The following is a 26,402-nucleotide window of genomic DNA, read 5'->3' as shown; positions in this document are numbered from 1 at the left end:
CAGGGTCTATTTTTTTTTTTTTTTATTCGTTTGGCTTTACTTCCTCTTTAAAGTGGTCTGCAAGGGTTTACAAGCACTTTAAGAGGACTGTGACCATTGGGAGTAGGGATGAGCTTCGTGTTCGAGTCGAACATACGTTCGACTCGAACATCGGCTGTTCGCCCGTTCGGCTAATTCCGAACGTTAAGGGCCGTTCGCACCAAATTCGTGTGGCGCCCACGACCCAAAATGCACTGCGATGGCGCAGTGCATTGCTGGCTCATGATTGGCCAAGCATGCACTGTGACCCCGCATGCTTGGCCAATCACAGCGCCGGTAGCGAGGAGAGCCATGATTGGCCACAGGCAGGATGCCTGTGGCCAATCATAGCTCAGGCTGTGTAGTACACACCCCACACTATATAAGGCCGCCAGTGCGGCGGCCTTGTGTAGTGTGTTGGCATCTGTAGCAGTTAATGGGTGTTCTGTGTACCTTCAACACAGTATACACCGATCGTTATTGGCCGATTTTTCGTTCTTGCTCTTCTGTAGTGGTTGTCTGCGTGCCCTGACCGCAGTATACACCGCTATATTCACCTATATATCTAGCGATATATCTATCTTTTATAATAGAGCTGTCAGTCAGTGTTAGGAGATTGTGCATGCTGTCTGCGTGCTCTGAACGCAGTATACACCGCTATATCCACCTATCTAGCTAAATATCTTGCTCGTTTTAAATAGAGCTCTCAGTCAGTGTTAGGAGATTGTGCATGCTGTCTGCGTGCTCTGAACGCAGTATACACCGCTATATCCACCTATCTAGCTAAATATCTTGCTCGTTTTAAATAGAGCTCCCAGTCAGTGTTAGGAGATTGTGCATGCCGTCTGCATGCTCTGAACGCAGTATACACCGCTATATCCACCTATCTAGCTAAATATCTTGCTCGTTTTAAATAGAGCTCTCAGTCAGTGTTAGGAGATTGTGCATGCTGTCTGCGTGCTCTGAACGCAGTATACACCGCTATATCCACCTATCTAGCTAAATATCTTGCTCGTTTTAAATAGAGCTCTCAGTCAGTGTTAGGAGATTGTGCATGCTGTCTGCGTGCTCTGAACGCAGTATACACTGCTATATCCACCTATCTAGCTAAATATCTTGCTCATTTTAAATAGAGCTCTCAGTCAGTGTTAGGAGATTGTGCATGCTGTCTGCGTGCTCTGAACGCAGTATACACCGCTATATCCACCTATCTAGCTAAATATCTTGCTCGTTTTAAATAGAGCTCTCAGTCAGTGTTAGGAGATTGTGCATGCTGTCTGCGTGCTCTGAACGCAGTATACACCACTATATCCACCTATCTAGCTAAATATCTTGCTCGTTTTAAATAGAGCTCTCAGTCAGTGTTAGGAGATTGTGCATGCTGTCTGCGTGCTCTGAACGCAGTATACACTGCTATATCCACCTATCTAGCTAAATATCTTGCTCGTTTTAAATAGAGCTCTCAGTCAGTGTTAGGAGATTGTGCATGCTGTCTGCGTGCTCTGAAAAAGACGGACAGCAAAACAAATTATACAGGGGTGATAACCCTTCCCTATGTTTTCCAAAAAGCTTAAAAATAGTTTTTTTGACTGGAGCTACACTTTAAAAATGTACCAGTTGAAAATTACAAACCGATTCAACTTAACACAACAAACCTACACAGTCCCTGTCTTGTTTGCACCGCCTGTATACTGCTGTTCTGAGTATATAGGGCCTGGGGGCCACACGTATTTCCTTTTTTTAATATGGGTACGGGGTTCCCCTTAATATGTGTACAAGACCCAAAGGGGCTGGTAATGGGCAGGGAGGGCTACCCATGCCATTTTTCTCAATGATTTTCAACCATATTGCAGGAACCAGATATAAGATTAAAACCGCAAGCAGCTTTAAATGACGTTATTTCCGTTAAATGTCATTTTGTGCAGGGACTGTTCTAAACACCGGAAACACGTGGCACTTCACAGGCATACTACAGACACCCCCAGGCACCATATTTAAAGGAATATTTCACTTTTTTTTTTCATTTTAATCGTCATTAAAATCAGTGCTCCCGCCAAAACTGCCATTTTTAAAAGTTTTTTTTGCAGTGACCCATGTCCCCTGGGGCAGGAGCCAGGTCCCCAAACCCTTTTTAGGACAGTATCTTGCATATTAGCCGTTAAAATTAACACTTTTAATTTCGAACGTTCGAGTCCCATAGACTTCAATGGGGTTCTAACGTTCGTACGAATTTGGGGTCCGTTCGATATTTCTGGTGCGAACCGAACCGGGGGGGTGTTCGGCTCATCCCTAATTGGGAGTAGAAAAGGTCCCAGTGGGCATAAACAATGACCCATCTTTGGTGTCAGTGGAAGGAATAGTGCCCCATTGTTGGTGTCATTGGGAGGGATTATGCCCCTTCATTGGTGTCAGAGGGGGTAACTATGCCCCACTGTTGGTATCAGTAGATGAAAGAGAATGATAGGTATCCCGGCAGCTGCACATCAAGTCAAAGCCTGCTGTGTGATGGTGAATGCCAGTTTCAGCCTGGACCCCCACCAGGCCACGCTTCTAATGCATCAGTAGATGAAAACTTTGCCCCAAGGGACAGATAAAAGCAAGCAAAGGGCTGCAGCTGACCCTCGGGCCACAGTTTGAAGACCACTGCTCTAAATAAAGGAAAGAAAGAGATTTTCTTTTTAAGCAAATATCACCAGAGAAATTAAACAGTTTTACTTTGCCAAAGTTGTCAAAATTTGCCAGAAACACCCTGTCTGTTCATCTCTACTATTAATAAAATAGGAATAGGAGGAAATAACTAAACCAAAACATCTCATGTAAACAGTATCCTTTTAATCTGAATTTAAATTACAACTAAAAATGGGATTTTTATATACAGCTTACCTGTAAAATCCTTTTCTTGAGAGTACATCACGGGACACAGGAGCTTCATTACATAGTGGGTTATATAGGCACCTCTGGTGATTGGACACTGGTTGACCCCAATTAAGGAGAATTCCTCCCCTATATAACCCCTCCCATCTGGGAGGCACCTCAGTTTTGTAGCAAAGCAATAAGAAACCATGTAAAACCCAAGAGGGGTGGGAGCTCTGTGTCCCGTGATGTACTCTCAAGAAAAGGATTTTACAGGTAAGCTGTATATAAAAATCCCATTTTCTTGATCATACATCACGGGACACAGGAGCTTCATTACATAGTGGGATGTCCCATAGCAATGCTCAGATTGAGGGGAGGGAGACACAGATCATAAATATAGACCGCCAGGGACCGGAGGACCTAAACTGCAGCCTGCAGTACACTGCGCCCGAAGGCGATATCCTCTTGCCCTCTGACATCCACCTGATAGAATCTGGTGAATGTGTGGACTGATGACCAAGTCGCAGCCTTACAGATCTGAGCCAGGGAGGCCTGGTGATGCACTGCCCAAGAAGCACTAACAGCCCTAGTAGAGTGCGCTTTCACCCGAAAAGGAGGAATCTTCCCCTTTAAACCATAGGCCTGAGAAATAACTTGTCTGATCCACCTTGAGAGAGTGGATTTTGATGCCGCCTGGCCCTTTCTAGGGCCTTCCGGCAGAATGAATAAGCAATCAGTTTTCCTTATCTAAGTAGTTGCCTGAAGATAAATACTGATTGCTCTAACCACATCCAAAGTGTGTAAAGACTCTTCTTCTGTGGACTGAGGGTCCGGAAAAAAGGATGGTAGGATTACATCCTGATTCAAATGGAAACCCGAAACCACCTTAGGTAGAAAGGACCTGTTGGGACGCATGACCACCCGGTCCTTATGGATAATTAAATACGGCTCCTTGCTGGAAAGAGCTGCCAACTCTGATACTCTTCTAGCCGTAGATATGGCTACCAAGAAGACCAGCTTTTTAGTCAGGAGAACTAAAGAAGCCAGATGCAAAGGTTCCAATGGTTGCCCCTGTAAGGCCCGAGAGAACCAAATTCAGATCCCATGGGCATACCGGAGGTTTAACTGGCGGTTTTGTCCGCATGGCCCCCTGGATAAAAGCCCGTACTAGGGAATGTGATGCAAGCGGCTTTTGAAAAAATACTGACAGGGCCGAAATCTGCACCTTGATAGTGCTTATGGCCAGATTCATTTCTAGGCCTGACTGGAGAAAGGCCAAGATTCTGTTAATGACATACTTTCTAGGATGCCATTTCCTGAGTTCACACCAGGAAACATATGTCCTCCAGACCTTGTAATAAATAAGCCTGGAGGCCGGCTTTCTGGCATTGACCAGAGTAGAAAGGACTGGCCCCGAAAGGCCACGGTCTCTCAGAATGTGGGTCTCAGCAGCTAAACCGTCAAATTCAGACTGCGTAAAGCAGGATGGTAGATTGGACCCTGTGAGAGCAGATCTGGCTGGAGAGGGATGGTCAATGGCCTGCCTACTGCCGACTTCATGATTTCCGTGTACCATGGTCGCCTGGGCCAAGCCGAGGCCACCAAAAGGACCGACTTTGTCTCCCTCTTGACTCTTCCCAGGAACCGCGACAGAAGCGGGCTCAGGGGGAAGGCATAGATCAGATTGTACTGATCCCAGGGAACTGTCAGAGCATCTGACCCCTGAGCAAGTGCATCTCTTGTCCTTGACACAAACTTGTCCAGTTTCCTGTTGAACCTGGATGCAAACAGATCTACATCCGGAGTACCCCACTTGTGACATATGTTCTGAAACACGTCGGGGTGCAGAGCCCATTCTCCTGGGCACAACTGCTGGCGGCTGAGAAAATCCGTCTGCCAATTTTCCACTCCTGGAATGAAGACTGCAGAAAGACACGGAACATGCTTTTCTGCCCAGACAAGTATGCGATTCACCTCTTTTTGGGCCACCAGACTTCTGGTACCGCCCTGGTGATTGATATAAGCCACTGCTGTGGCATTGTCGGACTGAACCCGAACCGGGAAACCTCGCAGTCTGTAAGGCCACTCTATGAGCGCCATGTAAACTGCCCGGATCTCCAAGATATTTATGGGCAGTAGTTTCTCGGTCGCAGACCATTTCCCCTGCGAGCATGTTTCCTCCAATACAGCTCCCCAGCCTGTCAGGCTGGCATCTGTTGTGATAATCTTCCATGGAAGAGGAAGAAAAGTTTTGCCCTTCAGCAAATTCTTGGTTTGTAACCACCAGACAAGACTCTTGCGCGTCCCTGGGGATAGACGCATAGGAAGATCCAAGGATTGGGGCTTCCTGTTCCAAGCCGTAAGGATGCAACTTTGCAGAGGCCTTGAGTGGAACTGGGCGAATGGGATGGCCTCGAAGGAGGCGACCATTTTCCCTAACAGTCTCATGCACAACCGAATGGGGGAAGATCTTCTGCCCAGAATCAGGCGCACCAGATCCCCAATGGCCAAGGCTTTTAGCCTTGGAAGAAACACCCTGCCCTGAGCGGTGTCGATGATCATACCCAGGTATTCCAACCTGGTGGCCGGTTGTAGGGACGACTTTTCTAGGTTTATGATCCAACATAGGCGTTCTAGGTGTTCTAGCGTTTTGGTGACGCTGTGACTTATGCCCCGTACACACGAGCGGACTTTTCAACATCCAAAGTCCGTCAGACCGAGTCCGTCAGACTATCCGATCGTGTGTGGGCTGCAACGGACTTTAGCTTCGCAAAAGTCTGACGGACTTTAGAAATGAAGCATGCTTCAAATTTTCCCGACGGAACTCCGCCGGACCCGGTCCCCTTCGAAAAATCCGCTCGTGTGTATGCTACTCCGACGGACTAAAACCGACGCTAGGGCAGCTATTGGCTACTGGCTATGAACTTCCTTATTCGAGTCGGGTCGTACGTCATCACGTTCGAATCCGTCGGAGTTTAGTGTGATCGTGTGTGGCCAAGTCCGTTCGGCCGAAAAGTCTGTCAGAACTCCGTCGGAACTCCGGCGGAACTCCTTTGGAAGTCTGTCGGACATAAGTCCTCTCGTGTGTACGGGGCATTAGGAACGCTGCTGTTTTCTCTATGAGAAGCAAGTCGTCTAAATAAGCCATGACGGCTATGCCCTGAGCTCTTAGGTTTGCTAAGAGAGGGTCCAGAATCTTTGTGAAGACTCGAGGGGCCGTAGCAAGCCCGAACGGCAAGGCCACAAATTGAAAATGGCGCCGCTCTACCGAACCTTAGAAATTTTTGGTGTGCGGAAAAAATTGGCACATGGAGACATGCATCCTTGATATCTATTGATGCCATGAATTCTCCCCCTTGCAGGGAGGAGACCACAGTGCGGATTGACTGCATTCGGAAGGACCGGATGTGTAAAAACCGGTTCAAATCCTTCAGATCCAGGATAGGTCTGACACTTCCATTTGGTTTTGGAACGGTGAAGAGATTTGAGTAAAATCCCGAACCCTGTTCTTTCGGGTTCACTTCTACTATCACCCCCTGGGATAGTAACTGATCTAAGGCCAGAAATAGCGGTTTTTGCTTTACTGGATCCCTGGGGATCCTTGACCTTAGGAAACGAGAAGGTGGAATCTCCTGAAACTCTAGCTTGTAGCCCAGAGATACTGAAGAGAGCACCCACTTGTCCTGGATCTCTTCCCGCCAGGCTCCTGCAAACTGCAGGAGCCTTCCCCCCACTCTGCCGAGCGGGGGCGCCCCTTCACAAGGAAGCTTTGGGGCTCTGCTTGGCAGGCTTTCGCCCCCAAGTCTTTTTCTGCCCCTGGGCTCGGCCTTGAGCCTTTCTAGTAGAGGAGGACTGAGAAGGCCGTCGCCACTGCTTAGAGCTTGATGCTTCGGGGGAGAGAGCACGCCTGAATGAAGGACGCTTGCTCCTTTTGACTGGAAGGAGAGTAGATTTACCCCCTGAAATATTTTGGACGAATTTATCTAATTCTTCTCCAAACAAACGTTCCCCTTTAAACGGGAACCCAATCAAATGCTTCTTGCATGACAGCTCAGCTGCCCAATTCTTTAGCCATAGGGCCCTTCGCATGTGAACCAACATGAGACAAACGTGATGCTTGTTGGACGGAATCCAAAATCGCATCAATTATGAAACACAGAATGTGAGGCAATTCTGCATAATTTTCTACTTCCTCACTGGGAAGGAGCCCAAGCATCTGCTTAACCTGTTCCTTGAGGAACTGACAACCCCACGGCTGCGACTGTAGGTTGCACCACAGTGCCAGCCATGGAAAAGGAGGCTTTTAATAAGGTTTCCAGCTTTTTATCAGTTGGATCCTTGAATACCTGCGCATTATCCAATGGACAAGTCAGGTTTTTATTCACACAAGAAACAGCCGCATCGACAGATGGGACCCCCCACTTCTTGGTGAAACTTTCCTCCACAGGATAATGCATAGAAAACCTTTTAGGAGGAGCAAACAGTTTATCGGGATGTCCCCAATCCTCATACATCAATTTATCCATTAAGGGATGAATTGGGAAGGAATAGGCAGTCTGTGGGGCTTTCCTGACTCCCAGGGAAGAAACAGAGGATGTAGCGACTTCAGCAGCAGGCATTCTGAATGTGGTACGCACCAATTCAGTATAATACTGCACCTGCTTTCTGAGTGCCTGGGAGGAGGGGACTATCTCCTCTTCCTCTGACTCATCCGACTGCTCATGATCCCTATCCCAAGATAGGGATCCCTCCTCATTTTCAGAAGAATCATCTGAGAGAGGGATTTCAGCAGAGGGAGGGGATCTACCCCTTTTCCTGCTATCTTTCAGGGAAGCAGAAATAAAATTCATGATTCTCCCTTCAAAACCCTCCAATGTAGCCCTAAGGGAGTCCTCAGTGACATAAACCGGGGCTGCGACATCAGGAGAGGCTGCAAAACCTGACAGGGGCACTGACTCGTCTTGAGAGGCTGGCTCCAGTCTTGCAGGGGGGGGTGGTAACTTACAGGCACTTTTGGAACCCCTGGACCTAGGCGGTGATTTACCAATGCCTTTGCTACCTCCCCCTGAGACCCTCTTACGAGGAGACATAGTCCTAAGCTACAAAGCAGAGGTACTAGTACAAGTGCAATCACTGTTGTGCTTAAAGTCTCACAATAATATATATGCTTAAACTGCACAACCTGATGCTGAGTAGGTGTCTAAGGATTGCCTGGATCCAATCCCCACGGATGCTTACTGCCCACAGCTCCTGTGTCTCCAATTACAGCCCCCTGACGCTCTGGGCTTTTTAAAATTGCCGCCTGGCGCCTGCGCAGTACAGCGCCGTGCACACTGACGTGCACGGCTCGCAACCACACCCCCCCCCCCTCCTCCATTAGGCTGGGAACGCGCCCGCGCGCGTGCACGAGGACCGCGGGATCCAGGGGGGGAGGAGAACCCAAAACGGAGCTGTGTGGGACCCCCGAACTACGTGGGACCCCTGTTTACCTTGTTGTGGCAGGGACTGCAATGGAGACGTGAGTCAGCTGGAGAACCAGGCTTCACTGAGCGTGTGTATTGAAAGGCATGTAAGTATGCATCAGGCTGCTCTTACTCCCTCTAGTGGTGGAAACCAGGTAAGACATACAACTACTCATAATGAAGAAATCCATTCATATATTTATATATACAGCATTTACTTCCCTTACCTGTCCTCGCCGCAGGAATTGCTGACCAGACCAATTCCAGCCTTCACCCATCACGGCGGGTATTGTTAGCCAACCTTCAGGTTTATCTGGGGCTCTTTCTCGGAAGAACCTCCTACCTGGGCCATGTAGAAAGCTCTGCCAGAAACTTTCGTGCGCTCTGTATAAACAGTACACCAAGTCTGGTTTTCCCAGAGCCCAGTCTTCCAATGGAGAGGACTTACAGGCAAAACCTCGCTTCTTCGGCTGACGAGGCCCGGGTACCATACCATCTTGGGAGTCAAATATCGGCCCGAGGTATGGATCCGGTTTGTTGTAGCCCTTAGGCCCTCGCAGGGACCTGCATAGAGCTAAAGTTTTACGTGACCATCACCATAGACACTGGCGAAAAAACTGAGGTGCCTCCCAGATGGGAGGGGTTATATAGGGGAGGAATTCTCCTTAATTGGGGTCAACCAGTGTCCAATCACCAGAGGTGCCTATATAACCCACTATGTAATGAAGCTCCTGTGTCCCGTGATGTATGATCAAGAAAGTAACATTAGATTTATTTTGGATAGAGTGGAGATGGATTAGAACCAGTCAGGTCTTCATTGCTGTCTGTGTCTCCATTAGGGAGGTTCACCCTATTTGTCAGGTTTACTGTCTCATCAGAAGTCAAAGTAAAAGATAGTCCTAAATTTTGGGTTGTCTCCAGAACAGTAATAGAGGGTAATTCTGCCATGGGGAACACTAATTTTGGTGACCCTGGGGACAACTTTGTGTCTTGGAATAACCAGGGATAATTATTAGGTGTTCCTTGGTAAATTCATCATGGTGGGATACATAATTTTCGTGGTCTTGATTGTATAAGTTCATGTTTTGTTTAAATATGTATCAACTTCTTAAGAGGGAGGAATGTTGAGGTTTTTGGATTTTAAAAAACGTGGGACTTTTGTTTATCTAACATTATTATGATCCACCTTCTTACTCTGCACTGTATGGACTCCCATCATCCAACATTATTGTTATTTAGTGTGGTACACCCAATCTTGGGATGTGTTTTTGAAGACCTTGTGAAAGTCAACTGTGGATTCCTATGTAATCTTGTTAACCGGGACACAAATTGGTGCTTTCTTGGCCACTCACCAGGGTGAGCTGCCTACATTGATTTCAGTTTTCCTGTTCACCTTCCAGTACTCTTGGATTTTCTTCACCTTTGTTTTGTTTTTCAGTATCTATTCTCTTGTGAGACTTTGCGGTCAGCTGCTGGAAGAGGGAACTATGTATACATATACACTAAATTGTCAAAAGTATTGGGGCACCTGTCTTTACACACACACACATGAACTTAAATGGCATGCCAGTTTTAGTCCGTAGTGTTCAATATTGAATTGGCCCACCCTATGCAGCTATAACAGCTTCAACTCTCCTAGGAAGGTTGTCCACAAGGTTTAGGTGTGTGTCTATGGAAATGTTTGACCATTTTTCCAGATGCATATTTGCATGGTGCTGTATAACTTAAAATGGGGGAGAATTTCCGTGCCTGGGAGCTGCCAAATACAGCTGGTCTGTAATAAGAATGACTGTATGCGCTACTTGCAAAATCCCATGTAAAGTGGGATGCCCCTGTAGGCAGACTGTCTACATCCAGGGTTGTATGCTTGTAGGCATGTAGGTTTACTCTAATAGGGGCATAGATTAACATATACAGTCTCAAGATGCAACATCTATAGAAGGTTCTTCACAGATAATGGTTTCTTAAAGTGATTTTTATATACTTCCTGTTCATAAGGTTCAACTTACTAAGCTGTAATAACCTTTACTTGCCATAATGACCTTTATTTCCTGAAAATAAAAATTGTTATGTCAAATAATGTATACGTTGTAGTTTAGTTATGTGTCTTTAGTCAGGTAACATCAAGTTTAGAATTGTTTTCAGTTATGTTCAGCTTGTCACAGTCTCTTGAATCGGTCAGTCCAAGCCAAACTGATGTGATTTTTATGTGTCTCAGGGATGTGGTTGAATTACGTGAACTTGCATTTCCAAATCTGCACACAACCAGATTGGGAACACCCATTTAATAGCGAGAACAGTCAAATTCCAAAGTAGGTGGAAACCGATAAGTTGAGAACATTTTGGTTATCTTCAAAAATGGGATGATTGTGTAATTTTGGTGCAGACAATCCCTCCACAGGAGATGGCTCTACACACAGCCTTTGTCAGTATGGATGTTGGGGAGACTTCCTTTCACTTTCTGTCCCCCAGATACAACTTTATAATAGGTGAAAAGATTTGCCCTCGTCTCCTGTTCTAGTGACAACTGTAAAATTATGGATTTCCAATTACTTTTTCGTAGACAATGGTAACAAGAAGGGTGGATCTTGCAATGGAGACATAGACAGAAACAAACCCTTAGCCCTTGTATACACAGTCAGACATTCCGACAACAAAATCCATCGGATTTTGTCCGAAACCGGTGTTGCATACACACGGTCGGACAAAGTTGTCGGAAAATCCGATCGTTCTGAACGCAATGACGTTTTTTCGTTACGACGGGACTACGTTCAGGCTAGTAGCCAATAGCTTTGGTCTAGGAATTTGATCTGAGCATGTGTGGCACTTTGTTCGATCGGAATTCTCTACAAACGATAAGACAAAGTCCCATCGGACCATGTTGTGGCAAAATTTTATAGCCCAGCTCTAAAACTTTGTCGGTCGGATATTCCGACGGAAACAGTCTGATGGAGCGCACACACGGTCGGATTATCCGACAACACTGTCCGATTGGACATTTTCTGTCGGAATGTCTGACCGTGTGTACAAGGGCTTACATGGATTCTACGTGTTCTCTAATCTACCCAATACTTAGCTAGAGCTAAACCTAAAGTAATGCTGGGTCACCTGTACAAAATTCTAAGCCTGTAAAAGAATAAGTTCTATACTTAGGCTGCTTTCACACTGGGGTGGGAGCGGCGTCGGCGGTAAAGTGCCGCTATTTTTAGCAGCGCTTTACCGTCGTTTTAGCGGCGGTCTGCGGGCGCTAGCGGGGTGCTTTTAACCCCCGCTAGCGGCGCGAAAAAGGGTTAAACCCGCTCGCAAAGCGCCGCTGCAGCGGCGCTTTGCCGGCGGTATTGCAGCGGTGTCCCATTGATTTCAAAGGGTAGGAGCGGTTTAGGAGCGGTGTATTCACCAAAGATAGCGGTGTATATCCAAAGATGCGGCTAGCAGGACTTTTTTCACCGTCCTGCCAGCGCATCGCTCCAGTGTGAAAGCCCTCCGGCTTTCACACTGGAGTGAAAGGGGCCGGTTTTTTTCAGGCGCTACACAGGCGCTATTTTTAGCGCTGTAACGCCTGAATACCACCCCAGTGTGAAAGCAGCCTTAGTGGTGGCTCATGTGTTTGAACCCCTGCTTTGCTGCTCCCAGGAAAATGCAATACCTATTCCCCTGCCAAAGACACTAGGGGTTCATTTACTAGAACTGGAGTGTGCAAAATCTGGTGCAACTATGCATGGTAGCCAATCAGCTTCTAACTTCAGCTTGTTCAATTCAGCTTTGTCAAAAAACCTGGAAGCCGATTGGTTTCTATGCAGGGCTGCACCAGGTTTTGCACTCTCCAGTATTAGTAAATCAACCCCATTGTCTTCTCCTGACAGCTTTTGTATATATACCTCAATAAAGCATTGATTGCTCATATACATTGGATGGCTTGCCCATATAGGCAACATTTTATAGGAAAATTCAGTGTTACAACACGATATAGAAAATGAAAACCCTTGAGCAAAACAAGTCATTCTGCATGGCAATACACGTAATTTCGACTGAAATGTTTGCACGGCATTCTGTCAGCTCAAAGGCTCTCATTTTCATTCTTTAGAAATTGATCAGAGTGTCATGTGACACTTCAGCTTTGAGACAGCTGGGAAATGCTGACAGATGAACAGACTGATGATTACTCAGGGGATTCCACGTCAGACAACACCAGAGAAGGACTGTGATTTACAAAAATGTAATTCAAAATACTTCCCTGGAGACAAGCCACCTCCCTGGCCATCACTGTATTAGCTGACCTTGTAACGGTGAGTTGCAGGAAACAGGTGACCACATCTAGAGGACAGCCCATGACGATCACACCTATTTGAGCTGGACATCCCATTCCCAAACCAAGCACAGCAATGTGCAATTGCCCCCCCCCCCCCCCCCTTGTGCCTCTAATGGCTTACTCTCTTTTGGGAAATCTTTCCACAACATTTTTGAATGTGCTTGTGGGAATTAGTCAGTTGAAAAGATCTGGCTCACAATCTAATGCCCAAAGGTGTTCACCTGGGTTGAAGTCAGAGCTCTGTTCAGGCCACACAGGTCCCTCCATGCCAACCCCATCAAACCATTATCTTTATGGAGTTAGCTTTCTGCCCAAGGGCACAGTCAAGATGTAAAAGAAAAGGATCTTGCATACACTCAGCTTGTAACCATGTGTGATGATGCCCCATAACAAACCAATTAAAGGGCCCACTGCCTCCCATCTAGTGATCTTGTATGCTTTCACTCCAATTTTTGTAGAGCAGTGGTGGTCAATTTAGTGAATAAAGATGGCTGTGAGTGTGGCCCGAGATATCCAGAGAGTGGAACAATACCATAAAATGTGTGTTAGCACACAGCTAAGTTTCAGTTTTCAGCACTGTCGCATTTTGAATGACAATTGCGTGGTCATGCAACACTATACCCAAATTAAAATTTTTATCATTTTTTCCCCACAAATAGAGCTTTCTTTTGGTGGTCTTTGATCACCTCTGTGTTTTTTATTTTTTGTTCTATAAACAAAAAAACAGTGACAAGTTTGAAAAAAGACACAATATTTTTTACTTTTTGCTATAATAAATATCCCAATTAAAAAAAAAAACAATTTTTTTCCTCAGTTTAGGCTGATATGTATTCTTCTACATATTTTTGGTAAAAAAAATTGTAATAAGCGTATATTGGTTGGTTTGCGCTAAAGTTATAGCGTCTACAAAATAGGGGATAGTTTTTTGGCATTTTTATTACTATTATTTTGTTTACTAGTAATGGTAGCGATCTGCAATTTTTTTTTATTGTGACTGTGACATTGCGGCGGACACATTGGACACTTTTGACACTATTTTGGGACCATTCACATTTATACAGCGATCAGTGCTATAAAAATGCACTGATTACTGTATACATGTCACTGGCAGGGAAAAGGTTAACACTAGGGGGCGATCAAGGGGTTAAATGTGTTACCTAGGGAGCGATTCTAACTGTAGGGGGAGGGGACTCACAAGGGGAGGAGACCGATTAGTATGCCCATGTACGGGGAACACATGATTGGTCTCTTCTCCCTTGACAGGCCGAAATAGCGGCTGCTGGGCACATGCACCAGCTCCCGAGTGACGGGCGGGAAGCCCAGGACTTCATATGATGCCCACCTAGGGTGGGAAAGCGCTTCTGCGGACGTCATTTGACAATAGCCGGAATGTGAATTAGTTAATGAATGGGCTGCCCTAACACAATGTATGTTACGTGTGCATTAATGCACCGCAGTGTACCATATACAGCAAGTGTAAACAGGCCCTTAAAGCGGATTTAAACCCCTATACCCAGTGAAGTGACTAGATTCAGATAACACAGATGAAACAAATCCTTCTACATAAATTGTAGCTGTTTTTCTGCTGCCTTCTTTTCTCTACATCTGTTTAGAGTACAGAATTTATAAAAGCTTGTCTGAGCTGTCAGAAAAAAGGGGGCGGAGAGCTGAAGTCACATTCTGCAGATCTCAGTGGGGAGAGCTCTGATAGCTGATTGGAGGGAAAAGACACACCCCACTTCATACAACACACAGGAACAGTGTGAAAGCTGTCAATCAGCTGTAGATCCCTCCCCGTCATCATTTTTCTCTTGGCGTTAGGAAAACTTGTCAGAAGTGACTCATGCTGATAGGAGAGGAACGAAGTAGCAGACAGAAACGACACTAAGTGCTCTTAATTGAGACAAGTACACACTATAGAGGGATATGCTTTGTTCATATTTCATGTCTGAGGTTTACAATCACTTTAAGGCTTAATGTACATGAGACATTTTACAACCTCTCCTAAACCATTTAACTTGACAGAGAGTAACCAACGTTTAAAAACATCCTTTTTTCCGCATTTACATGCCACGTTTAGCATTTCTTTTTGTTTTTTTTCATAGTCAAAATTTAAAAACGCCTATAAACGAATTGCGGCTAAACACGAATTACCACGTTTACAAGCTGTTACAGGCATTTCAAATGCCTCTGAATATCTGTCCTGAACACATTTGTTTTTGCTTTCCAAAACATGAACTCAACTGACTAGAAACAACCCTGTACTGATAACATACATAGAGGAGAATTCTGGGGCAGCTGAAAAAACACCCAACTGCTCCAAAACGTCAGTTTACCAGCAGCAGTGTACATGAGGCCTAAGGGTTGCATGGTAAATAAAAAAAAAAAAAAATAAAAAAAACACTTAAAGGGGTTGTAAACCTTCGTGTTTTTTCACCTAAAGCCATCCTATTCATTAAGGTGAAAAAACACCTGGCAGTCACCGGCCCCCCAGACCCCCTTTTACTTACCTGAGCCCCTTCATCTCTTCGGCGGGGACACGGTGTCCCTCTCTCCACAAGGTCCCGGGTCTTTATTGGATAGATTAATAGTAGCGCAGTCATTGGCTCCCGCTGCTGTCAATCAAATCCAATGACGCGGGTTCCGGGGGGGTGGGGCCGAGTCCGGCAGTCGTGTCTATGGATGCAGATGCTGGTCTCGGGAGCGCGTCCACAAGGTAACCCCCTCAGGAGAGCGCTTCTCCTAGGGGGTTATCTGATGCGGGGAGGAGCCGCCAAGGGACTCCAGAAGAGGATGTTTGGGGCCACTCTGTTTAAAACGAGCTGCACCATGGAGGTAAGTATGATATGTTTGTTATTTAAAAAAAAAAAAAAAACGATCCTTTACAATCACTTTAACACAATGCATGGCATTGTGAATGGCATTTCAATGCACAATATAGTAGAGACATATGTACAATGCAGTGCACCACAACACATATAATGGGATCTGTGTGTGGGGAGAAGAGACTGATCAAAGTATGAACAGCGATCTGTCATCTCCCCTAGACAGTCCCATCCCCCCCTTCAGTTTGAACACAGAGAGGGGACACATTTAACCCCTTGATCGCTCCCTAGTGGTTAACCCCTTCCCTGCCAGTGACATTTTTACAGTAATCAGTGCATTTTTATAGCTGTATAAATTTCAATGGTCCCAAAAATGTGTCAAAAGTGTCCGATGTGTCCGGCACAATGTCTCAGTCCCGATAAAAATTGCAGATTGCGACCATTACTTGTAAAAAAATAATAATAATAATAATAAAAATGCCATAAAACTATCCACTATTTTTGAGACTATAACCTTTGCATAAGCCAATCAATATACGCATATTGCGATTTTTTTTTTTACCAAAAATATGTAGAAGAATACATATCGGCCTAAACTGAGGAAAAAAACTTTTTTTTAGATATATTTATCATAGCAAATATTGTGTTTTTTTCCAAATTTTCTAATTTTTTTGTTTCTAGCGCAAAAAATAAAAACAGCCGAAGTGATCAAATACCACCAAAAGAAATCTCTATTTGTGGGGAAAAAAGGACGTCAATTTTGTTTGGGTGCAACGTCGCACAACAGCACAATTATCAGTTAAAGCGACGCCGAATCACAAAAAGTGCTCTGATTAGGAAGGGGGTAAAATCTTTTTTAAAGTAAAGCTTTTAAAAAAAAAAAATCATTCCCTACTTTTCCTTTACCATAAATGTTTATATTTTTCCTTTTTTTTATATTTCTGGATGCAGAATTCAGCATAAAAATAAATTGCCAATATACGGTTTGAACATATATCTTTTAATAATACTCTATACGATGGATCGTATGGGAGGGATCTGCGGCACAGGCTCGAATGCGTCTTAAAATTCAATCAATATGTCTTTCCACGCTGTATATTTGCCTGCTTTGCATAAAGCTGATAATGGGTACTGCTTATAAAAACATATTTCCGCGCTCCCTGTCAGCGGTAAACGAGATAAGATATATGCACTAAATAGCCGTATTGTGTTTGCCAGCCATTTTGTTAGGCCAGCTCAATTTGTCACATTTCCACCGCTCACATTATAATCTGTGACAGACAATATTAAATGCCTACCGTTTTGGCGCAGGTTATAAATGACTTTCTTTCCGAGCTCGTCCGTGGCCATCCAAAATGTAATAGCACATTCATTTTCACCTTGCATGCTACAGAAAATAGATTTATCCTCTGAGAAATCTGAAGGGATGAGAAGGGAAAGAGACAGCTGAAATAAAATGCATGACATCAAAACAAAAGGTCTGATGGATTGTCATGTCAAGTCCAAGCTCACCAATGGTTAAGATGGAAGCAGACGGAGAAAATTGCCAGAGAAAGTTCAATATTTCTTTTTTTTTTTCTGTCTTGGTTACAGGGACATACCTGCGTCTGGCTTTGATTATTCTTGTCTAAGTACATTCCGGATATGTCAGTCACCGCTGCTCATCTAAAGCACAAAATGGCCGCCTAATTCGGCAGGCCTCAACAACGTGACTTGGACTGAGCCAGGAGCACATAATAGTCTCATTTGTGTTAAAAGGCAACCGAGTGTTTTCTATTACTTCCAGTTACCTGTTCGGTCTTAGCAAAAATTCTTTTATTAAGGGATAGTGATACCCCAAGGCGGCGTCTTACCATGCATGGCTTGCTATAGATTGTCACAACAGTTGGAATCACTTAAGTAACGAAAACCAGGAATGTCAACCCTGTGAAATGCGACTCGCTTGTAGAAAGAAGAGGAAAAGTTATTTATGGTTAAGGTCTCTCTGAGTGATGTATTACTCCCTGCTTAGTGGCAGATACACGCTGATAAGATCCTGTACATGGTTGGAGAATAGATTGTAACTGTGGCTAAAACAGCTTATATATTTTATGTGTTATTACAGGAAAGCCACTCAGTGCTTTCAGTAAGAATTATTTGTGTGTCTGTAATGTAATGCCTACCTGAAACAATTTTTAGATTTCGTTTCAGCATTTTTACATACACTATATTACCAAAAGTATTGGGACATCTGCTTTTACACGCACATAAACTTTAATGGCATCCCAGTCTTAGTCCGTAGGGTTCAATATTGAGTTGGCCCACCCTTGGCAGCTATAGCAGCTTCAACTCTTCTGGGAAGGCTGTCCACAAGGTTTAGGAGTGTGTCTATGGGAATGTTTGACCATTTTTCCATAAGCAGATTTGTGCGGTCAGGCAATAACGTGGACGAGAAGGAGCAAGGAGCGCGGGTGGGGAAGGAGCCAGGAGCGCAGGCGGGGGACCGAAGAAGAAGAGAATCGGGGCTGCTCTGTGCAAAATCACTGCACAAAGCAGGTTTTTTAAACTATGTCTTTAATATCACTTTAATTGTACATTGGTCTGCGCTCTAATTCATCTCAAAGGTGTTCTATCTGTGCAGGCCAGTCAAGTTCCTCCTCCCCAAACTCGCTCATCCATGTCTTTATGGACCTTGCTTCTTGCACTGGTGCATAGTTATGTTTAAACAGAGAGGCGCCATCCCCAAACTGCTCCACAGTCCATCTTGGGAGGGAACAAGAGAAAGTGGCTACATTCTTATATACAGTGGGACTGTGGTGAACAAATGGAAATTGGATCACAACAGCAATAAAAAAAAAAAAAATGGAGATTTGAAGGCGGCGGAGAGCAATTTAAGGCATTTTTTGGAGGTAATAATGCATACATGAATATAATTTCTTTTAAACCAGTGTTTAATGTTGCCTTAATCCCAAATTGGTTATTGGACAATCTGACTACAGTAAATTGGAAATGAGTGTTGGTAGCTGTGCCAATAACTGATAGCTGAAAAAAAAGTTTTTGTAAACGCTGAAGGTTTTTTGCCTTCATGCATGCTATGCATGAAGGTAAAAAACATTCTGTGTGCTGCTCCCCCAACAGTCCCCCCAATACTCACCTGAGCCCCCTCTCAATCCAGCAATGTGCACGAAAGTCTCAGCTGTCCTCATTGGCTGAGGCAAGCAGCGGAAGCCATTGGCTCCCACTGCTGTCAATCACAGCCAGTGAGCCAATGAGGAGAGAGTGGAGGCGGGTGCTCTATGTGTCTTATGGATGCATAGAGCCAGACTCAAGAGTGAGCATGCACCAGGTCAAGGGAAAGGAATCACGAGCGTGGGCGGGGGACTGAAGAAGAGAAACGGGGCTGCTCTGTGCAAAATAACTGCACAAAGCAGGTTTTTTAAACTATGCCCTTAATATCACTTTAATTGTACATTTATTTGTTTATAACTCATGCCCCCTGCCAGTTAAATGGGATAAGAATATTCATTAACATCAGCATATACAGTCAGTTCTTGATTCCTGGCAGGAATGCTTTTATCATTCTAAAAATGGGGCAGATACCCTGAGCTCTATCCACACTAATAGCTCCTACTGGGCTGTCATATTCTAACAGCCGGCACCACCGGTCAGTCAGAACTCTCAAGCAGTGCCTGCATCTGATTGGATAAAGGTGTTTGGCTAACAGTTTTCTGACAGGCTCATTCCACAAAATTCACTGAACAAAACAGTGCCAGTAGGGTCAAGCACTACTCAAATTTTGGCAAAACCAGCCGGAATCAGCAGCAGTTTGAACAGTATATGGCCAGCTTAACAGAGAAGATGAGACATTTTAATGTTACTTTTTAATTTTTAAACAATTTTATTGTAATATAACGCATTGACAAGCAAAGATAAGCAGAGATATCAACCATTGTACAAAATTTGTAGAGAGTTGATGAGCAAATAAGCAAGTAATGCCCGAGTACATAAAACAACTTAAATTACTAGTATAACAACATGTGGACCTGGCATACAACTGCTGCATACTATGTATTCTTTATAGCTAGATCCAGTAGGTCCGGGGGCATCCCGTCCCCTCCCAACACTCCCATGGGCAGAGCCGAGAGGGGACGCCATGCCCAACCACAGTAGAATAAAAAGTGAATAGCACGTAGTCCCAAAGTAATAGTAAAGGAGAAAAAAAAAAAGAACAAACAGGGTAGGAAAAGAAGTCGGTTGAAATGACTGAGTCAGATAACAGAACTGCAGGAGAATCACAGCTAACTTACATATAATATAACAAGATTAGTACATTAAACCAGTGACTTTCACTGCCGGCTCTACCTGGTCTGAGGGTGTTAGATTATGTGTTACCCAATCTAGATTCTGTCATGTTTACTCTAGAGAGGAGAAATTCCATGCGACAATGAGTATTGAGTGTGTTGAGAAGTTCAGGTAGTGTTGGTGGGAGAGGGTTTTTCCACGCACGTGCTATAAGCAGGCGCGCAGAGATTAGTACATGGTGCACCATAGGTAGACTGGTAGGAGGCCAATATTGGGTATCCAGACCAAATAGAGCCATACGTGAAGTCAGCTGGTAGTGAGATTTGGTCAGTGTCTGAACCAGAGAGGAAACTTGTAGCCAGAAGGACCCAATGACCGGGCAGCTCCACCAGATGTGTAATAAGTCTCCAGTGGAGTTGCAATTCCTCCAGCACTTTGGAGAGTGGGTGGGAAAAATGATCGCCAGCTTTTGCGGTGTGTAGTACCACCTATGAAACAGTTTCATGACCGTTTCCCAGTGCGTTATATTTTTGGAGACGACTGTTGGAGTTCGTAGTGCACGATGCCAGTCCTCCAAAGGGAAGGAGCAGTGTAACAGGGATTCCCAGTAAAGAATGTTTGAAGATTTTGAGGATGTAGCAGGATTGGAGAGGAGTTTGTAGATGAAGGATATGCCCTTCGAGATAGCGAGAGGACGATTATAAAGGCGGAGAAGGTCCCTGGAGATAGGGTCTGTAGATGTCAAGCTTTGGGAGATTATATGCCTAAGCCTTAAGTAGATGTAAAAGTCCTTATGCGAAAGACTAAATTCCGAGATCAGTTGTTGAAAGCTTTTTAGATCTGTACCCAGCAACAGGGCTCCAATTGTTTTGATTCCTGCAGCATGCCAATGCTTAATTGGAAGGTCTGGAGAAAGAAGTTGTAGTGCTAGTAAGGGTAGATTTTTAAGTGCGTCTCTGTGTAGGCCATGATGATCTTTGCATATTGCACTCCATTGCACCAAACAGGCACGTACAGTTGGAAGGATGGAACGTTCGATAGGGAAAGACAGCCAAATTGCCGCTAGGGTCAGTTGTGGATCGGCCGGGAGAGTTGCAGCTTCGATTTGGTGCCACCTTGTGTTGGGATCTTGTGACCACAGTTGTCTCCCTTGGTCCAGAATGACTGCCTTATAGTATTTTCTAATATCTGGAGATCCCATCCCTCCTAAGGAAGAGGGAGTGCACAGGACAGTGGATTTTAGGCGAGGTTTACGACCTGCCCATATGAACGAGTCCATTGTACGCTGAAGTTTGGTTAGGTCTGCTGAGAGAATTGGAAGCGGAAGAGCATGTGGTTAAAGGAGCTGCATAAATGAGGGGTCAATGCCTCTATGAATGTCTTGTAATATTCGTTTCCAAAACCGTCTGGTCCTGGGGCCTTGTGAAGGGGGAGACTTTTAATTGCGTTTTCAATTTCAGGGGGGGAGAAAGGTAAGGCCAGATCAGCAGCTTGAGAAGGGGACAGGGAAGGGAGATCAACACTAGAAAGGAACGTATTGATAGTCGCTTCAGTGGGCTGAGTCTCAGTCAGGGAGTCTTTTAAGTTGTACAGTCGGCGGTAGAATGCGCCGAAACAGTTAGCTATGTCCTTGGGGTTAGTCAGTCTATTGCCTTCAGGATCTATTAGATGAGAGATCGTGGATTGGACTATCCTGTTTTTGTATTGTTGGGCTAAAACTTTCCCAGATTTGTTACCCTGGGAATACCAAGTCATCTTGAGTTTACGGAGATAGAATTCATGTTTGTTCTGGAGATAAGTGCTCAGTTCTGATCTCAGTTTACTGAGATCTGCGTGAGTGGAGGCAGAGGGCGAAGTCATGTTGCTTTTCTCTAAGGCCTTGATTCTATCTAAATAATCATTAAGAGTCGCCAAACGCTTTTTCCTCTCCTGAGCCCCTAGGCTCAATAGAACTCCTCGTAGGACCGCCTTATGAGCGTTCCAGCATATAGTAGGGTTGGTAACAGAGTGTTGATTTAGAGTGAAATAATCATCTATAGCAGTCTTGACCTGTTCCCTGACATCCTTAGTACAAAGCAGGTTGGGATTCAGGCGCCAAATCGTAAATGGAGTGGTAGGAGGAGAGAGGTTGAGCACCATAGAGATGGGGGCATGATCCGACCAAGATATTACTCCTATACTAGTGGACGCAACAGCCTGTAATAGCACCTTGGACGTCAAGAACAGGTCAATCCTGGAATAAGATCTCTGGGCATTAGAATAAAACGTATAGTCTCTCTCAGTACCATGTTGACACCTCCATGGATCATAGAATTCTTCTAGATGTAGAAAGGAGGAGAGGGTAGAAGATCTCCTCCTTTGGGAAGATGAAGAGTCGAGTGCGTGGTCTGGTACCGCGTTGAAATCTCCGCATAAAATGATTTGGTCTTTCGGACAGTGTTGAATTTTGGCAAGAATGGACTTAAGGAAGGGCTTCAGGTGAGTGTTAGGGGCATAGACGTTCACAATCACCAGGGGTTTGTTATTAAAACAGGCGGTCAAAATTAGATACCTTCCGTCTGGGTCTTGTTCTACATTGACACCCGTGAGCGCCACTGTAGAACGTACTGCGATCAGTACTCCCCTAACTTTCTTATCAGTGCGGGAGTGAAAGATATGTGGGAATCGTTTGTTGGTACAGTTCGGAGGGTTGCGGGAGGAAAGATGTGTCTCCTGCACGCATAGAATATCGGATCGGGAAGTCGCTGCTTCCCTCCATAAAAGGGAGCGCTTGAAAGGGCTATTTAAGCCCTTAACATTAAGGGATGTGATCGTAAGAGACATGTGCTGCTAAGTTGAGTTGTCAATATGGTACTGAGGTTGACGTACCCACAACCGAAAAACAAAACAGAAAACAAATTAGTAACCAAAACTCTGTATAGAAAGAGTGTACCCAACAGCCGTTGCAGTTAGGTATGTACAATCAGGTACTGAGATAGTAATACAGGTAAATATGAGAACAGCAACAACAAAAAACAAAACAAAAAAAAAGAAAAAAAAAAAGAAAAAAAAAGGAAAACAATAATGAGAATGCAATATATAGAGCAATCGATCAATATGGAAGTCTCTAAATCTGTGACCGGAAGATATAGAGGCGAAGCCAAATATTCAGATGGCTTCCGAGAAAATAATACTGTAATAGCTAAAAGTTAGATGTGGTATCAAAGTAGGGGTACGGGGGTGGTTAATGGCGTGGCACACAGTGGCAGTTCGGCGTGGAGGGTTTCAAAAAGAAAAGAAGCGGACATCCACTTCATTCTAGAAAGTCAGGCACCTGTTAAGAGGGGGGTTGCCCGGTAGGGCGGCCCCCCAGTTCTCCGGAGGTTCAGGATTTAGGTTTTGTAGCCCATTTAGGAGGGATCCTTGCAGATCTAGTGTTCAGGGGCGGAGCCGGGGGTGCATGAGGGGCTATGCCCCAATTGTGCAGTTGCTTGAAACCATCTTTGGGGGTCAGAAATGCGACTTGTTGTTGCTGGTAGTTTACCAGAAGCTTGGTGGGAAATCCCCATTTGTATGCGATTTTGTGTTCTATCAGTAGCGCAGTAATTTGGGAGAAGGTCTTGCGAGCCTGTGAGGTGGCGGCTGAGATATCATTATATAGTTGAATCTTAGCAAAAGGATCAGGGAGGTTCCGCATGGTTCTAGCTGCCCTCATGATCTGTTCCTTAGTGTTAAAGAAGTGTATCCTGGCCAGGATATCTCTGGGCATTGAGTCAGGCAGATGCTGTGGTTTATGGATCCTATGCGCTCTGTCAATGAGAAGATCTTGTGGTGTGAGGGCCGGGATGAGCTTGTGAAACAGTTGGTGCAGGTAGGGGACGATATCTGGGGCTGACACAGTCTCTGGGACTCCCCTGAATTTGATATTATTTCGCCTCGAGCGGTCCTCGAGGTCTGCGATTTTAAGACGCAGTTGGCGGATAGCTGAGGTGTGTTCATCTTGGATATCTACTACAGTATTATGGGAGCTGGTAGCAGCAGAGAGATGGTGCTCAATATGCTCAATGCGGTCTTCCATATCATCCACTCTGTCCAGCAGATGATTAATAGAGGTTCTGAGCTCTTTCTGCATGTCTGCCTGCAATGAGAGTAGCATGGCTTTCAGTGTATGCTCAGAAGCAGGACTATCTGAGGTGTTGTATGCAGCCAGCGATGAGTTGGAGTCACCAAGTGATCCTGTGGGACTACAGGTGCCAGCGCCATGTTGTCTCTTCACTAGGGGAGGCTTAGAGGGAGAGTGTGCTGGTGAGATGGCTGCCCTCTTACCTCTATCAGCCGGCGATATGGCAGGTGAGTGCTGTGGATCTCCGGCTTCCTCCATGTCAGAGAGGGTATCTTCCACTGCTGCGGAACCCGCCGAGGCCGCGGGCGTCTGCCGCGCTGTGAGGCCTTCATCCCGGTCGGCGCCATCTTGGGCCTGCTCGGCTGACGGCTTCGCATAAAAGTCCGTGAGTTTCCTTGCTCCGTGGGCGGCGGATCTACCTCGGGTCATGTCCCCGGTGATGCGGGGAGATCCCTGGAGCTCCGTGGGACAAAATGTAATGTCGGATGGCGCTGGATGCTTAGCGATGCTGCGTGGATGTGCAGAGCTCAGCGCTTATGCGGCCATTCCGGTCAGCGGCCAAGCCACGCCCCCCTTAATGTTACTTTTTTATAGCGGGCGGCACAGTGCCATAATTTGGTGCCAGGGATGACATCATTCGCATGTAGGGTCAACATAACCCTGTGAAAGAATATCTTTGAAAGCTTTCTTGCAATACCAGTTACTACAAGCATACTACTTACTACAAACTTGTTACTACGAACCTTGATCTTTGCTGACCGTGACATCCATTAGGTGACATGTCTCTGCACATGCTGCTCTTTTCTCCTCCTCTGAAAACAGATGGCATTCTACACAGGGTCTAGGAAAAACAACATACAGCTCATCAGTTACTAAGAATGAAGACAACATACGTGTCCTAGCCAACACCGAGCCAAGCATTCTATTGTGAACTTTCGCAGAACCTAAGTCATAGTGCTAAAAGCAGCTTTAAAAAGTCTCCACTATCTCATGAATTGCACAGATATCCCGCAGGCTAGCTTTGTCAGACAATCCTGTATGATAAACAGCTCTTTAGTCATCTTACCTGAATTCAATGCATAATCAGTTTTTTTTCATAGCTTAGATGTCATGTTCCAGACTCCTAACCTTGCTCCTGTCACTGCCCGAGGGCCCAAAATTCATCAAAACTCTATTTAGCGTATTGCATTCAAAAGGATCTGGTAAATAGGGCAATGCTTTGAAAATAATGAAGTGGCTTCATCTACATTTACTTACACCAAGGGGTCCTAGCAAAATCATTACCTGGGCCCCCCTGGCTCTCTAGTGTAAAAGAAATTCCCGCTACTGAGACGCAATATTCTAAGCTCTAAAAGAAAATCAAGTTTTGGTGTGGAGATTTTACTGCAGGCTTGTTTTTTTTTTATTTTATAGGAATCAAAATGAGAAAATATTTTTTATTTATCACAGTGACGTTATAAACTTCACATGAGATTTAGAGTTCATTCTAAGATACAGGTTGGGGGTTGACTTTAGAAGTTACATTCGGGTTAAGAGTAGTGATCAGCTTGGGTTTGGTTCCAAACCAGAAGGTAGATGTTATTCCTGGGCCTATGAGTTGCAGCTGGAACATTCCCTATCCCACAGTTGCATGTAGATAAAGGAGTAGAGATGCATATGATACCATTAATCTAACAAGGCCATATAAGTTCCATAACATTGACCAGAGTCGATCACAACTTTATCCTGAGTCACAATCTAATGTAAAAGTAATATTAGTAACATTATCTCGAGTCAAAATTTAATGTAAAAAACAATAGTTTTTTTGTGGAAAAAAAATGTTTGTGCTTTACATATACTTTTAAGTTTGTGGTACTGTATGTAGAGGTTAAATATTAGGTTAAGTCAGCAGGTGGCTATTACTAATTCAGGTGTGATACTTATTTGGCTGTTTGGCTGCAATTCTCTTGTGGATCACAGGAGTGCAGTTTGTATTGCACTCCTGTGGCCCGTTTTCATGATAGCGGGCTGAAGCCCACTGTCAGCTGACATCACAGAGCTAGTCCAGGCTCGGGAAAGATCGCAACCATATGGTCGTGATCCGCCCACATGCCTGGACCAGCACTTGGCTCAGGCTCTCAGCGCACCAGTGAGAGGCTAAGCCGGTCATTCCTCCCCCTTCCACAGCCCAGCGCTCTAGTGAGCTTGGGGGGGGGGGAGGTCAGAGAGCCAGGAACTGACATTCACCAGCTCTCTGCTCAGGGAGCTCTGAGAACCGAGCGATCAGCTGTGTTTGATCACTCGGTTCTCAGTGTTAGAGGCGGTGGGGGACAAATGCAGCATCGGACTGCATCCAACTAAGTAAGTATGATTCTAAAAATCATTCCCATACTTTTTTAAATAACACTTACTGTAGATAGCAGTTTCGTATGCTGAAACTTTGAGTGCAGACATTTCTGGATGGGAAACGGCTACTTCAGAAATGAACCAAGGCCCAGTTTTTAGAAGTGAAAAAACATCTAACATTGCTGCATATTAATTTCACTCATGGCTGTCACATGGGGATTGGA

At 45.0% G+C, this 26,402-nt stretch overlaps 1 protein-coding gene across 1 annotated transcript in view; it reads right to left on the bottom strand.

Annotated features, from left to right (window-relative positions):
- ITGB6 (integrin subunit beta 6) overlaps positions 1-26,402 on the bottom strand; it is a 219,059-nt gene that overhangs the window by 14,716 nt on the left and 177,941 nt on the right. Inside the window, exons 13-14 of the mRNA XM_077447603.1 lie at positions 24,597-24,694; positions 16,769-16,888 (exon numbers count right to left, since the gene is read on the bottom strand). Of these exons, the coding sequence (XP_077303729.1) occupies positions 16,769-16,888; positions 24,597-24,694 (218 nt within the window). The remainder of the gene's footprint in view (positions 1-16,768; positions 16,889-24,596; positions 24,695-26,402) is intronic.

Source organism: Lithobates pipiens, unplaced genomic scaffold, assembly GCF_037356315.1.
Source record: "Lithobates pipiens isolate NorthernLeopardFrog02 unplaced genomic scaffold, aLitPip1_a1.2 Scaffold_22, whole genome shotgun sequence".
Taxonomy (NCBI): Eukaryota; Metazoa; Chordata; class Amphibia; order Anura; family Ranidae; genus Lithobates; species Lithobates pipiens.
The sequence above is the reverse complement of the archived record's forward strand: the minus strand, read 5'-3'. Positions and strand labels throughout refer to the sequence as shown.